Here is a 15,814-nt window from a genome sequence, read left to right as displayed (position 1 = left end):
TGTATATATATATTGTAATATAGTATGTTACCCTGGTTGTATTATGTTCTCATATTCTTGGGAAACAGGAGATGAGAGACGTGTAGATATGTTACAGTATCTTAAAACAATTCATCTCAGAACATTGTCGTATTGTAATACAATTCAGTGACTCACTGATTCACTGACACGTTTCAAGAGAAAAAGGTGAACGTCGACACATCTTTTAGGCTGTTTCAACCAGCTAGCTATAGCCAACCGTATTTTGTTTGTAGGTTACATGGAAATTTCAGAATGAGGTCTTGTCGGTCAAGTTGTTGCAAAAACAGACATTTCCCTAAAATGAACAGTCTCTAAACCTTCTGTTTCAAGTTGTACAATCTTTCTATTTATAAAAGCTTAATGTAGGCATGGGGAAGCGACAGCAGACTGTCCATTTAGTGATGTTACAGAGATGCATTTACTTTACCACACATAATTCAAAGACCCTGACACAGTATTTGTGGAAAAAGAAAAATTCTCATCTAACATCCTAACAGCCCTCATACCGTGGTTAATTTTGGGTGTTACATATTTTTTAAAATCTTTTGATGGGGCATTTTCCCTTTCCTTGACAGTTCTTAGCAGAGAGGGACAGAAAATATCAGGAAAGAGAGCATGGGAAAGACGTGTTGCTGTGTTGTTTGATGAATTCTGATTTAAATTCTAGTAAATGAGAAGCTGGTTTTGTGGAGTGTAAATACCAATTTCTTCACACTGTCAAGAGAGGACCAGTCACTGCCACCTGATCTAAACTAGAAAAATATTGCATCCCTCATGCTGGTACTTCCTAAAGCTTGTCATCATCTTCATTGGAAAATTCAACTTGTTCAATGTGGAAATAATTTGACCTTTCAGATGCTTTACAACTCCGCAAACCACATGCAACGCCCACACATACAGTTCCTTATATAATGAACCTGATATTACTGTCAAACCCTCTTCAACAGAAGCAACAACATGCACATCATCAGCATGGTGAGTATTCTGTATTTACAATAGCCTATAAAAGTTGACAAAATCCAGCAAAGACAGAGACAGACGTGATGATTAGTGATGCTTTTGAGGATCTTTGTCAAATGATCCTCAGATGTAGAGGCAGTCAAGATTCTGAACACTATTCTGTCAGTTCTCAAGGGATCAAACTAAATTACGATAATATACATAGGATAATATAATAAGAAAATAGTTGAAGAATCTATGTGAGTGAATTGAGAAATGTTTGTGGCTTTTTATTTGTTTGGAAATTGATTCATTGATCTAATGGAAAATTTACTAAACCTTTACCACAGTAATCAGGGACAGCTGTCACAATGCATATTTGTTTTACAACTCGTGCCAGCACTGTTTTACACAGAGACATAGCAAGTTCATCTTTTTAGTGGAACAGTCTTGGAACTTTCATTTAGAGTCGCCTTTGACTGCCAGTTAATGAGAAGTCCTTAAATAGACAAATTTAGGTCTCTAGTGGACACTGAGGGAGGTAAATGTCAGGTTAGGTCAGACAACAGGCAAGTCATCATTAGGAGTTGTCTTACAAAGAAACGAGCAATTTTAATTTAATTTTATCTCTGGGGCTTAAGATTGTTAAAACAGCCTGCAGCTGAAGCTCCACAGCTGCACTGAACACAATCTGGGAGACTTACTGTATGTTCTGCATCCATTGTGAGACATGCTGCTCAAATGCTGACATTTTTGGAAATTTCCAATTTCCAAAAAGTATGATTCACAGACACTTTCACAATTAACTTATTCCTTATTTGCATTACATTGCTGTGATGAGTCGATGAACTGTGTCAAAGGACACCATGACCTCAGGTTTTGTCTCCAGCGTCATGCAGTCTTGTTTTCATCATAGTATTGTATCCTTCTAGGAAAGAGGAATCGAAATACAAGTGGTAGTACTACAATTACAATTACTAGCTGCAGTAAAGGTAGTAGTATCACACATAGTTGTAAAACACAGTGTGCAGTGACAGTAACTCACCGTAATCACGCTCCTCTCCTCAGCTTCTCGTACCGGCGCTGTTCCTGCTCTCTGGCGTCCTCCGCGGCGTCTCGGCTGACAAATCAGTTCCCACCTACGAGCGCCGAGACGTGCTCACCGGGGAAACCCTCATCTGTGACAAGTGTCCCCCCGGCACTCACATGGCCGAGCACTGCACCGCCACCACGCCCACCGAGTGCGAGCCGTGCAGCGAAGACCACTTCACCGAGTATTATAACTACCTGCCCAGGTGTCTGTACTGCAGCAACTTCTGCTTTGACAACAAGCAGGTGGAGAAGGAGTGCACAGCGGTCAGCAACAGGGTCTGTCGGTGCAAAGAGGGCTACTACATGACCGGTGACTACTGTATGAAACACTCGGAGTGCGAGCCCGGACACGGTGTTCACACCAAAGGTATTTATCTTGTTTTACTTGTCGTCGATTTGCTCCCATCGTGTTATATGCTAAAATACATCTTAAACCTAATCCAGTATGATTGAATAAACATGTTTGCAGTGCATGTGGGAGCATCATGAATGAACATCAACGCTCTTGTCTACATTTGTAAATCTTTAGAAACAAAGAAATATAATAAAACAGTGAACAATACACCCATCACCCAATATGTTAACAAGAGTAGCAGCCTCGAAACAATTGGATTCAAGGTTTAAGTGCGTGGAATACGCGCGATCACCTGGGCTCTCCGGAGCCACAACGGTATCTAAAAACATCGTAAATACCCCTAAATGCATTGTCGTTTTCGTCAGGTACGCCACAAACGGACACTGTTTGTGAAAAGTGTTCCGAGGGCTCCTTCTCCAGCTCATCTTCTGCGCTGGATTCGTGCGTAAATCACCAGGAATGCGCAAGCGGAGAGATTGTGCTCCTCCCCGGCTCGATATACAAAGACGCGGTGTGTGGCACCTGTGAGGATCTTGCAAATGGAGGTGTGTACTTTGTACAGTTGATTTTGACTGCTCAACTCTCAGTTATAACATGTATGGCAGAATTTGAAGTCCACAAGGTAATTTGGTCAATATTTACAGTCGTATGACAAATTACAAGAAAGTTTGGATTTCAAACTCACGCGGTAGAACTCTCTCAGGTGAGACGCACAGGACGTTCCTCGCTGAGCTCTTCAGTAGGCCTCTGCAAAGGAAACGCCTGCCAAAAATGAAGAAATTCGTCAGGTGAGCCTTCACTCCGTGATTTCCTCTGTCAGTCGTTTTCTTCTTCTGGCCTCTTTTCAATTACCTCCTTTCACCTCTTAATTCACTTAATAGTCTACGTAGACGATAATTAACCACAATCTCCCTCCGACAGGCACATTCATAAGTCAGGAGAGGAGAGGCGCACCAGCGGCAGGAGAGGTCCTCTCCTGCGTCAGATCAGAGAGTGGCTGGCCCAGGCTCCAGTGGAGGAGCTGAACAAACTGCCACAGATGCTGAGGGCCGCACAGCTCAGCTCCATGGTAGAGAACCTAGAGAAGACGCTGAATGAAATTGAGCTGCAGAATTGTACCTTAACACGCTGAATGTACTCCAAAAGACTGACAGGGTCCATGGTGCTCTCAGTGGAGTACCATATAACAAATACCTCTTTCTCTTATTTGGCATTTTTAACACATTTTTCATTTGCCTGTTAATTGAGAGCACATGCATTTCATCCAAGGTCAACCTGGTGATGTTTCATAAAAATAATGTTATTTTTTGCTACTGCTTAGAAGCAGTAAGATGTGGTGACATATAGGACAGTGATGATGACTGAAAACTGGGTTACATCTATTAACTGAATGTACAGATTCACCTGGTTAATACATGAAGGCTGCCATGAACTAGATGTTGAGTGTTGTTTGTGTATCCTAAGCTTAGGTCAAACTATTACTTGAATTCAGATTTATAAGAAGGAAAAAGGTGACTAACAGTACAAATTTGGGGGAAACTTCACAAGTAAATTGTGGCATTGCTCAGGTGTTACATCCTACTGTAGAAACTTATGTTTGATACGAGCTATAACTAAATTAAATGTTGAGATGAGATGTATGAAGTTCTTTAAAAGTGTGTCATATCAAACTGAAAACGTTTACCTGTCACGTGCAGCTAAATAAAGTACATGTTGTAATTTAAAGTGTTTCCATCCATCACAAGCTGTAATGTAACCAAATTACCACGAGGTGCCGCCTTCTTCTCTCTTTAACTCTGCTCATTGTAGTCTAAAACATTTGAACATATATGCTGACATTTTTGCACACTGTAGCCTATCAGAGACAGTGAAGTTAGTGATTGAACATTTTTACATTCATTTAGTTATATATTTTTCTCCATAATACTCAATCAAAAACGTTTTGCCTGACTTAGAATAAACTATTACGACCAGATCGAGGTCCAGTGGTATTTCTCAATAAAAGCATTTTAAAATAGTGGACAAGATTTTAAGTTGTAAAATATGTTTATTTAAATGTCCAGGATCAAATAAATCCACGGTCGGATACGATTACAGTGTAATAAGTCTTCTGTCAAACCAGATTTGCTTTTGTTAGTTACAAATTGGCTGCTTTAAAGTCAAACTATTTTTGTTTAAAAGGCATAGCCTATGTCTTCCCATTATATCTACCGGTACAGTTTCTGGTATTCTCAGTAATAATAATAATATTAAAAGAGTTTGCCTCTCTGCAGGGACAATACATATATCAGTAATATTCCCATAATATTCCCAGGGATTTAGAGCGTATTTATATCCGGAGTCGTGATTTCATAGTGACCTTCTTATAGGCTAGTTATGGTCAGCCTGTATTAATCTCCTATTAGGGTTTTTTTTTTAATCCATCTGGAGTAGTGTTGGTAATGTAAGCAGGTACAGCCCCCCCGTGCTGCAATACAAGCATGGGATTGGGACCCCGTGGGAATCCCGCAAGGACCGCTAGAGGTCCCTGGTTCCCATGTTGGGAACCGCTAGTGCAGCCTGCTCATTAATATCTGTCTGACACCAGCACCACCGCCCCCTCCCTGCCACGCCACACCGCCCCGGCATCGCATCGGCTCCCCGGCTGTCGCATCACCGAGCGGGGAGGGGCCCCGGTTTCCACTGTTGGCTGGTGCTGCATCACCGACAGCTTTACGGTAGCGCCACGGCCAGAGAGGATGTGCGCGAGCGGTGGTCTTTATATTTCCCTGAAGCGCAGAATCCGCTGGGTTTCAACATGATTTTAAGAGGACTGTAGCGGGTTTCCCCCCTCTACTGTTTCTTCAGCATACAACCTCTGCTTAAACCGAGAAGAGATGCGCCCAGATACACGCGGATACATTGTCCGGACACCGCGAGAGGAGGAGAGCAGCATGTAACCGGGAGGAACACACCGGCGGCGGCGGCACCACCTGACACTTCCCTCTCTCACCCCTTTTTTTCTCATAATTTTAGGCTTCTTGATGTGTTGACTGAACTCTTCTCGTTGGTTTTGGGATATTATATTCAGCAAAATGAGCGAAGAAGTGTCAGAGGTCCCCAAAGAGCTCCTGGGTAAGAACAGACACGGATCATTGGTAGCCATGTGTCCAGACTGGGACAATCACTGTTATCACATCCCATACTCGCAGTGTGCATGTGCCCTTATTGAACTGCTACAACAAAACGTGTTCCACACATACTACACAGCCATGTTGATTGTGGCTGAGGCACAATAGAAATGCTATTATCTCCTATAGTGTTGATAGTATTTAACCCATATCCCTGCAGGGCCAGTTTTATTGTGAAAATCTTATTCCCTTTCCAAATGCTACAGTAGCAATAGTGAAAGACATGTCCTAATGGTAGAATACTCAAAATCAGACATGACTTTATACAGTATAAACAGGCTGTTAATACATAATCTCTCCAGACATCTTCAGTGAGCCTGTAAAGGCTTTAGCTGCAGTGAAGCTTGAAGCTGTGTATACATGGAGCACTGCTCTTGTTGATCAAGGTGCTGTTACTGTACTGTTAATGTAACGAGGACTGCAGTCTATATTTGGAAGGAAAGCTAAATAGTTTAGATGTGAGTGGCCAGCCTGTCATCCCTCTACACATAACTTACAGGGTTATTTTCCCCCACATGCTCACGTCTCTGTCCTTTATATTTGTACTGATTGTGGACATACCTTAGAGTTCTGCAGTGCTGTTTGGCTCAAGCTCAGGGTCTCTTTGTTTGGCAAAGTAGCTCAGTTTTTGACACCTCAGTGCAATGTTGGACAAGCACAAGCTCTTTCTCTCTCTCTCCATCTCTTGTGGACACACAATGGGACACACACACACAAGCCTACATGTCACTAGGTCAGGCATGTGTTCATTTACTGAGTCACAGAATTTATCAGCCCGTCAGTCACTTATTTTTCTCTAGCAAAGTATTTGTGGTCTCATTTATATCCCTGTGCCCTCACACAACCATCAAACATTAGTTTCTGTGTTATCAGCCTGTTGTTTGAGCTCTTACAATGGTTATGAATGTTGTGAAGTGTGTGTAGCATAGTATCCTCTGTAACCTGTAAACATCCAGTGTAAACATTTTGTTTCCAGTTAAGTAGCTCTAAGGCTGTTAAAATAATCTTATTCCACGCTGTCTGACAGTATCATATGCTGTATATTCTGTCTCAGCATGTTCCAGCTTGAAGCTTGTTTACACTGAGTGAAATATTCTAACCCAAGACTCAATGTTTTTTTTATACACCACCAAAATTCAGCCTGACATGTTTGGCATCGCTAGACATGTTTAGAATCTGTGACTGACCCACCGGTGTCGCAGAAATTGCTTATTCTCCATCTGAGTCCTCTGAAAAGTGTTTTGGATGTGCACGTCCTCTCTTTTTTTATAGCTGTGTAAAGACCATCCAGAAAGCTCAATAACAATGCGTTCAATTTCTATAATACTGATTCAACAAGGTGATTAGCCAGCTGACACACCGAAAGCCTGTTTAAATGGGACACATTGTGTGTTTTTGAAGATCTTTTGCAGATTTCTTATAGTCCAACTTCCACTCAAACTTAGCGTCAGCAAATTCTCTCTCTTCAAGAGTTTTCCTGATTCTAACTGACTAACTTGCCCAACACTGAGCAGTTAACGTCAGGAATTTGGTTAGTCATGATCCTATTGGCATGTGGTGTTGTCTGGATGAGTATATAACCAGCCTTTGTTTGAAACATCCACTGGTGCCGGTGATTCAGCATCACTCTTGGTGTCCAGGACATGCAAGGAATTTCAGCATGATGCTGCAGATGCAAATACCATAGACACAAGACAAAGGAGGGATGTCTTGGAAACATTTTCCTTTAAGTGACAAAGGCAAATAAATGAGTTCAACAGGCAATTACAGCTGTATCTTTGAGCAGTTAGTGGTGTCATGCTGTATCAAAACAGAGAAAACAGGGACGCTGTGTTTTACTGTCTGAACGCTGAAGAGCTAGAAACATTTTCCTCTCGGTGTGATAAGGACGCTTACATGCCCTTCACCTGAGACTGAGACCTGACTGAGTATGTGCTTATTGCTGCCTGTAAACCAGTTTCTGTTCGGTGAGCTAAAGCCAGAGAGACCTTAGAGGAAAAGAGGGTCAGATTGAGGAGAAGTACTACTGATACTAGTTTGGTCTCTGTGATCCTGTGGGTGCTTGTCATTGAACCTTGAGTCGCTCCGAACAACAAAACAACAAGCAGATGCTAGCTGGTGTTACATGCAAGAACCTAGAATGATTTCTTTCTATCAAATCTTTTAAATTCCCTCTGAGGTGTTTGCACACCAATACTGAAGCCAAAACAACATCCCAATATACTTCATGAATAAATTGATTTTTCTGGTTTATATTTAACTGTATTTGTTAATGTTCGCTTGACTTATCCCCCCCACACACATGCTATTTCTATGATCTTGAACACCTCCAAAATGTTTGCAACTCTCAAGAGTGAAAGCTAAAAACCATGGGGTCTAATCTGTGACATCATCAGCACACAAATCTGGATTGGCTGAGGGTCAATAAATGGGGGAGTGACTTTACAGGCTTGTGAATTGTTTGTTTGAGCTCTTATAAGACCATGGGTCTCCCATTTGCCCACCTTCCACATGAGACCCTACTGATACTCATCCTAGTGTGACCTAGTGCACATGCCTTAACTGCCTAGTACGAACCACAGGGCAGCTGGATAGTAACATTTCCACTACTGTCACATTTTTTTCACACTTTTAATGAATGAGCGTACAAATTGACTTAGTAGAAAAATGATAAATGAGAGTGTGTCAGGAGCATTTTTCGGTCCGGGACCAAAAACTGCTCATGCTCATTAAAACATACCAGATTTCATTTTGTGCAGAAACCCACTAGAGACATCTCTGTGACTTATTGGGTGTCTAAGGCTATACGTGTAGAAATGCTGCAGTAGGAAATGGTGCACAACACAGTGGAGTTTATTTAGCCAGGCTGGCAGATGAAGCACTTTGCCTAATTATTAGTTTCACTTTGATCTGATGATGGTTTGAGGAAGCCTGTAGGCGAGGAGTCGTGCGTGCCAACACAGATGTACACACACAGAATCCCTCTCTGTCTCAGACACATGTGCGCAGACTATATCAGGCGCTGTGTGGTGGGTGAATGAGGAGCGTGGAGAGGCGGCTGACCCAGTTCTGCTCTCTAAGCCAGTTCCCATGGCCGTGGAGGTTTCTATTGGAAGTGTGAACAATCAATCAGTGGAACACACACAGCATGTTGCTCTGTGTGTATGTTTGTTTTTCAGTGTACTGTGTATTTGAATATAGATAAACAAATCTGTTGATTGTTTTTAATTAATTGATTTCAAGTGTCAGAAAATATGGAAAAATGGCAGATCATAACCTCCCAGAGCTCAAGGTTATGTCTTCAAATTGCTTGTTTTGTCTAGCAAACAGTGTAAAACCCATAATGTACTCAACTTACAATTTTATAAAAAAAAACTAAACAAAACAGAAAAGCAGCAAATTCTTACATTTGAGAAGCTGGAACCTGTTGGTCCACCTCTTTGAACCGGACACAAATATCTCAGCAGCTATTGGATGGATTGCCATGGATTTGTGATGCGCAAATTAATTGAAAACTAAAAGGAACATCATTCCTCCCGTGGTGTTTTGGGGAATTGTACCCCCTGTGGCTGAAATGCACTGATCTGTGCTCTGCTGAGGAAGTCATAATGTTGAAATTCAGACTCAACTCGAGCTTTTGATTGGGTGTTTGTTGAGCCCACTTCTCTGTTATATGGAATTACACTTCTTTAATTGAACCACTGTTAAAAAAACAAAAACAAACATTTTAATCCAATCTCTCCCTCTTCTCTGTGCAGAGAGTGTGAGGGATGCAGTGGGGAGGAAGGTGAAGCTGTCGCTGAGGAAGAGAGTCAAACTGGAGATCAAAGGAGACAAGACGGAGAACAGAGTCTTGGTGAGTCAACTCCTGCTGCTTTCAAGCTACTCCTTCATTACGGGGAGTAAAATCCTTGTCTGTCTTTTTGTCCCACTTTCGAAATGTATAGTTTTCATTTAAGAACATCAAAACCTCCTTGCTTTTCTCTCTCTTCAGCACTTGAAAGACATTCATTCATAATTCGACCTTCACAGTGAGCATCACTTCCCTGCATTGTTACTGTCTTTTCAAGTACAGTTGTACTTTGATTTTGGAGTTCCAAAAAAGCATCGTTATCCTTCAGTCCCACTGGTCACATTCATTTTAAGTGGAACCAGCATCATCTTAGATGCAGAGAGGTCTCTTCCAGCACTTGAATCTTTGCTCATTTGTAAGAAGGTTTTTATAAATGATTGCCAGTATGCTACCCAGTATCTGTGTCGTGATTTTCTCTGTAGCGTATATATGTGCCAAAGTTTTAAGACTCCTGTGCAAATTGCACAAGAAAGTGATGCATGAGATCTGAAAGTCTGATGATGTATTTGAAGAATCAGAATGTGGAAAATGAGCCATGGATTCAGTAAGTTATACTGTGGGAGCTACAACTTTAGCTCAGTTTTTTTAGACCGTATTTGTTTACATTTTGGTAAATTGGCACCATCAAAAGTATGCCGAATTAGCTATTAGCAGTTCTTGTTTGCAGTGTACCCATGGAGTCCTGGAGTTATAAGGAGCATCTTTTTTTCTGTGATTTCTAAGCAGATTTATGGAAGTTTCTTTGTGACAAACATCATAGATAATGATATCCTTGGAAAGTGTAAGTCACACTGAATCTAAAAATATGCTCATTATGTCTGTGTGTTCAAAACTTGAGTTAAAACTCCAAGAAGGGGTACGACTTTGATTCAAATTGCCTCCCAGGACGGACCGACATGCAATAAATGTCATGTGTACAGAATAAACCAACATAGTCAAATTACAATATGGACAATCAGGATGACAAAACTAGCTGTCATTTTCAAAGGTCTTTATTTACCCTAAATGAAAAGTCATGCCAAAATAATAAAAGCAGCAGCTAAAGATGAACGCATTGGCCCAATACTGAGGTGATTAATTTCTGACATTGTATCCATATCAGCCCTCAGTCTGTGTCTATTGGGCAGGTGGAAATAGCAGCTCAGACCATTAACTGCTGGCCATGGAGCAAATCCTCTGAATGCTAAATAATTAATACCTGGTAGATCATTAAAAATGCATATTGGCTCTTTCTGGGCTTAAAACAGATAAGAAGCTGAAGCTAATTAAGACAAAGCAGTTGCCTCAGTAAATCAGTGTGTGAGCAAGGTCTGTAAAGCTTGATGGTTGAATCAGAAAGCTTTCAGTTGCTGTGAATGAATCTGCACAACTTTTAATATGTGTGGCTCTGGGTGAAAATGGCAGGAGCCTTTTAGTTATACAACTCTCGGTGGAATGAGAAGCTTTTAGTTGTACAGCTCTGGGTGGAATAGACAAAAGAAATTAGGCAGAAGAGAAAGTTTTAAAAGCTATGTGAAAAGGCCTGCACTGCCAAGCTGTTGCTTTAGGATGTGATATTGTGTGACATTAATAGAACTATCAGCCAGACCCCCAGGCATGTTTAACTTTAATATGCAGACATTTGTAGTCACTGCAGGAACTTAAATATGTCATCTAGGGACATAAGCAGAGAGAGAGACAGAAATGATGAGCTTCACACATCTCCTGTACTCGCTAAATGATCTGGGAACACGCTGAGGCGGGAAGCAGCAGCAGGAGAGAGCGGGTTTCAATGCAAGAAAATTGCACTTGTCAGTTTATGTAATGTAATCATTAATTGGAGGCACATCATTAATGCTGGAATTTGGAGCCACCAGTGTGACATAAGCAAGGAACATGGGGATCTCCAGCAACATTAATTTAAAGGTCAATGTGATCATTCTTTCATCGTGAAATATTGACTTCTAATATGATAATATATCAGAATCTAATGTAGTCCAGACAAGTGATCAGTTGACGTGGCTATGACAACAATGTCACCATGTGGGAGCTGGACACAGAGGCTAGTAGTGCGCACATACACAATGCAAAGAAGTGGGAGTCAGGACTGGAAAGTGAGGAATTCCAGTGGAGTGGTTCTGGTATTTAATCCAGACGCAGAGCATGAGAATGACTCTGTGAGTTTGTATCAACGCTCTGCTTGGGCTGAACAAATAAACCACTGTTTGTTGTTCTGAAGAAAAACAGAGTTTGAGAAACCGATTGTGGAGGAAGTGGCTCAGAGAGAACACAAACATGTCATGGACTTGTAGTTGTGACTGTTTATAGTATCTAATGTTAGACATGATGAAAGAACAATATATTTACAGATGTTGTAATCAAATGTATGTTGGCTGAAAAGTGGAACACAGTCTCTGTTTCTGAGAAGCATGATGCAGCAAAATGTTAAGGGACCACTCTGCTGATTTTACACATGAAGATCACTTTACTCGTCATGAGGGAAACAATTGTATAATCCCTTCTGTGGCCCTGGATGGAGCTTTTCAAAGTAAAAAAATAACCCAGATGTTGTCATTAGGGTAGTATCCCTTTTAAAGATGTAAGATTTATATTCTAACATGATAACCTCAGACAGGCAGTTTAAGCTTCAGTTTATTTTAGCTTAATTTATTTTTACAGTGATCATAGAGGTAATACAGTGACAGAAATAAAAATTAACTAACACTAGCCCAGATATGTATTTATTCATTTATTGGTTTATTTAGCAGGGACAGTGCACATTAATAAACATTGCTGTAAGTGTTCCAGAATTAGCCAAAAGGGCAATTTTTTAAATTGGTAATCCCTGGATGGATTTTACATAGTCACCCTAAAGTTAAAATCACATAAATATTACTCAGTGCAGACGTTGTGCCCTTGAATTGGCTTGGCTGTGCCTGTGCAAAACCACTAAAAAGAACATTACAAAATGAATATATATATATATATATATATATATATATATATATATATATATATATATATATATATATATATATATATATAGAGAGAGAGAGAGAGAGAGAGAGAGAGAGAGAGAGAGAGAGAGAGAGAGAGAGAGAGAGAGGGTGCAGTTGAGTGTGGTAATGAGTCACAGTAAAAGAGTGTGCTTGTACATATTTGAGAAGATGAAAAGACGAGGGGGTGAGGGCAAAATGTGTCAAATCTTTAACAGATGAAGATGCAGTATAAGCAGCACTGCTGGCTGTTGGAGAGTTAATCTGTGTGACTAATAGGAGGTAAAAAGTGACTAATTTAATTGACTGACTAATTCTGCTGCCTGCTTCCTGTGGCTGAGAGTTGAACAAACACCTGTGGGTGTGACACTTAGTCTGTGAACTTCAGACAGTATTAACATTAACACAGTAGCCATGTCTGTTCAGTATCCCTGTCTTTCCTCTTCCTGTTGACAAAGACAAATACTTTGAGATTGTATTTGTCACACGGCTGAACATATAGATAGTTTTCAATGAGTTGTCTTCCATTTCCACTTTGACATTATGTTGTACTCCATGAGAATGTATGTTAGAGACTTTGAACGACTACACAATGAATATTGAGCATCTGTCTGCCATTATTACACATTTGTTGCCTATCTGTATGAAAATATGCCCTTCCCAGTATGGTATGTCCAAGTATCAATCACCTAAAATGTCAAACACACATCTATCTCCCACTCGGATTTACAGTCCAGGTTGGATGTTTTTCGTTTACATTTATTGAACTTCCCTTGTCAGATTACTGCAGCCACATACAGTAGAAAGTTTGATTTACTTCAGACAATGCATGGCATCTATCTGCAGTGTTAACGACACAGATTATAAAGGGAGGAATATGGTTATTTCCACTATCAATTTGCTGGTCTGTCACATACACACAAGGCTTCCCCCTCTTTTTCCCACCAAGCTTTGCTCAGACTGGGAGTGGAGCACTACAGTGCCTGAGGCGTCTCCTAAGCACACTAAAGCTTGATAGATACAGTCGTCTCCCTCCTTTGAAGACGGAGGGATGAAGGAGGTAGAGATAATAACATCAGTCCATCAAACACACCCCGGGGAAGAGGAGAGGGGAGAGGAGGGAGGATGGTTGGATGGGAGAAGGAGGGAGAGGAAAATGGGCAATGGGACATACTGTACAGGGCAGAGGGGATGTAGGGGGGCAAAAGTTGCATACTGTAAAACTCTTGCAGTACAAACAGATATAATCAGTAACTGTGTGAACGTAGTGTCAATGAAAGTTCATACAGAGGGATAGGATTGTTAATGCTGTTGCTGTGCAAAATCTTTAATGTAATAATAAGTATCCAAACTTGTTAGGGTTCACATTTCTACTTCAGTGTTTGGCATTGCCATTTGTGGTTTTGAGTGAATGTCTCAACAACTGTTGGATGGATTGAAATTCAGGATGCAGGAAACTCAGGATGAACTGTAATCACATTGGGGATTCCTTGAGTTTTCATTTTCTTCCATTCAGTCAAATGCTTAATTTGTCATATACTAATTTTAAAACATTAGATCATTGAATCTGGAGATATAATCCAGAGTTTTGCAAAGTCGTCCAATATAAACCTACAGTATATCATGAATGGAGAACAGCTTGACTCCCATGATTATGTCAGACCTAGAGATCATAGTTCTTTCTGTTGTCCTGTCATTAGTCATGTATCAGAGTTATTCATTTACAGATCCTTGGCTCCCACTTAAAGTTATGATACGAGAGGGTTGGGATAGTGTCCAACTTCCTCTTGATCTCCTCTTGTGAATAAGGGAAAGTGTACGGGTGTGTGTTTGTCCAAGCTGGAGACTGTCACCAATAGTTAACTACTTTCTTGCGTCTCATTGTTTGCTTTGTATGCAGGAGTGGCTCTAACACAGCACAGATGACACAGTGTGAAACAAAGCTGTTACACATGAACTTAAATCTAGAGTAGCATAGATTTTAATCTTATTCGCACTGTGCCACAACACAGCAGCTATACTAATCAATGAAGTTACAGGGTTAATTTTATGCTTTCAAGATGGCGAAGCGGGTAGTTTCACATAGAGTCTCTCAAACCAATATCTGACTGCAGGATGTCAGCATTCACACGTTTCTTAAAACTACTGGCTGTGAATCAGAATGGGTCCAACCGGCCAAACACATGTCCTAAAATGACAATGGTTTTCTGTTAAGGTTGACAATAGGAAATGTGGCTTTACATTACATGTTTACACTGCAGAGAATCTTCATGCAATCGTTTTGTGTCACACAAATATAGGGCCTTAGGGTTTTTTTGTATCACAGATGCATAATCCTGTTTGTCACTTGTAAGTTACATAATGTTTGCACAGAAACAGTATGTGGCAAACTAACTGGAAAAATAGAGCATCATAGCATCATAGTAGCTCTCTATAACTCAGTTTCTTTGTCCTGAAGTGTGGTTTCGACTTGCAAACCACTGGAAGTTAATCTTTTCTTCACTCACCTCCACCAGTTTGCCTTGTTTTATATTTGCAGTAGGTTTATAAAAAGTGAAACTACAGTGATCCTTTTGTACTTTTCCATGTCAGAACTTGTAGCTTGTCCTAACATGACTCTGCTGATTACAATCTAGAAGAAAATGGGGTCTTAGACCGTTTTACTGAAGGACAATTAGCTGTTACGAAAAAAACAACAATGCCTAACTAATTGTATTACACTGCAAATTCATTGCAGCATTTGTGCCAATAATGTCTTACTAATCCTGGTCACCTCAGTGAGACTAAATGTACTGTAATGTATACGTGGGTGGTAAATGTAAAAGAACCCATACTCACATCTGAGTACAGACCAAAGCCTAGAATCATCTCCAGCTTGTCTTTCCCGCCATCCTCCTCTCCTTTTCTTTAACCCTGAGGTCTGTCATTAGGGGCAGTGAGGAAATGGAAGTGACCCATTTCTGCACTCCCTGATGATCACCTGTAATGTCCTCTCACGGGAACCTGCACCAGTATGCTATGTAAGCCTCTTCCTTGCAGGCCGTAGAACAAGTATCCGTCACATTTTTAATTCCCTTTGATAATAGACTATGGTATCCAGTCTCTGCTGTAGTTATTGAAGTTTTTAATGTGGCTACTTTCTTTACAGAAAGGTTCTAAAAATTGCTGTGAAATTCTTGCTACGTTTACATTTTAAGCATTTTTAGCTCTTGTTGGTTGGTCGCTATATCTTTTTTCCACTATATTTCTTCACAAAATGATCAATTAAGAGTGAAGTGCTGGATATTGCTGGAAGATATTCGATCATAATATTGTATTTTTTATGTTGTATGAGATAAAATTTAAATAATTTACATGGGGGGCGGGGGGGGGGGGGGGCAGCAATCCTCATTAGACCTGCAGTATATAT

General features: G+C 40.6%; 2 protein-coding genes across 2 annotated transcripts in view; both read left to right on the top strand.

The window, feature by feature from the left end:
• The first annotated feature begins 978 nt into the window (after positions 1-978).
• Positions 979-4,132, top strand: LOC139289743 (tumor necrosis factor receptor superfamily member 6B-like). The gene is made up of 5 exons (XM_070911364.1): positions 979-996; positions 2,029-2,419; positions 2,773-2,952; positions 3,111-3,195; positions 3,329-4,132. The coding sequence occupies exons 1-5, from the start codon at positions 979-981 to the stop codon at positions 3,537-3,539; spliced, it is 885 nt and encodes a 294-aa protein (XP_070767465.1). The 3' UTR covers positions 3,540-4,132.
• A 1,349-nt stretch (positions 4,133-5,481) lies between these two features.
• LOC139289742 (F-actin-uncapping protein LRRC16A-like) overlaps positions 5,482-15,814 on the top strand; it is a 64,986-nt gene continuing 54,653 nt past the window's right edge. The window contains exons 1-2 of the mRNA XM_070911363.1: positions 5,482-5,521; positions 9,336-9,433. Of these exons, the coding sequence (XP_070767464.1) occupies positions 5,482-5,521; positions 9,336-9,433 (138 nt within the window). The remainder of the gene's footprint in view (positions 5,522-9,335; positions 9,434-15,814) is intronic.

The sequence above is a fragment of the Enoplosus armatus genome, chromosome 9 (assembly GCF_043641665.1).
Source record: "Enoplosus armatus isolate fEnoArm2 chromosome 9, fEnoArm2.hap1, whole genome shotgun sequence".
Classification (NCBI taxonomy): Eukaryota; Metazoa; Chordata; class Actinopteri; order Centrarchiformes; family Enoplosidae; genus Enoplosus; species Enoplosus armatus.
Note: the sequence above shows the minus strand (reverse complement) of the source record. Positions and strands in the feature narration are given on the sequence as shown.

Coding starts and splice junctions, on each gene's coding strand:
- LOC139289743 (XM_070911364.1), top strand. Junction 2,420..2,772: donor ACACGGTGTTCACACCAAAG/GTATTTATCTTG, acceptor CGTTTTCGTCAG/GTACGCCACAAACGGACACT. Junction 3,196..3,328: donor AAAATGAAGAAATTCGTCAG/GTGAGCCTTCAC, acceptor TCCCTCCGACAG/GCACATTCATAAGTCAGGAG.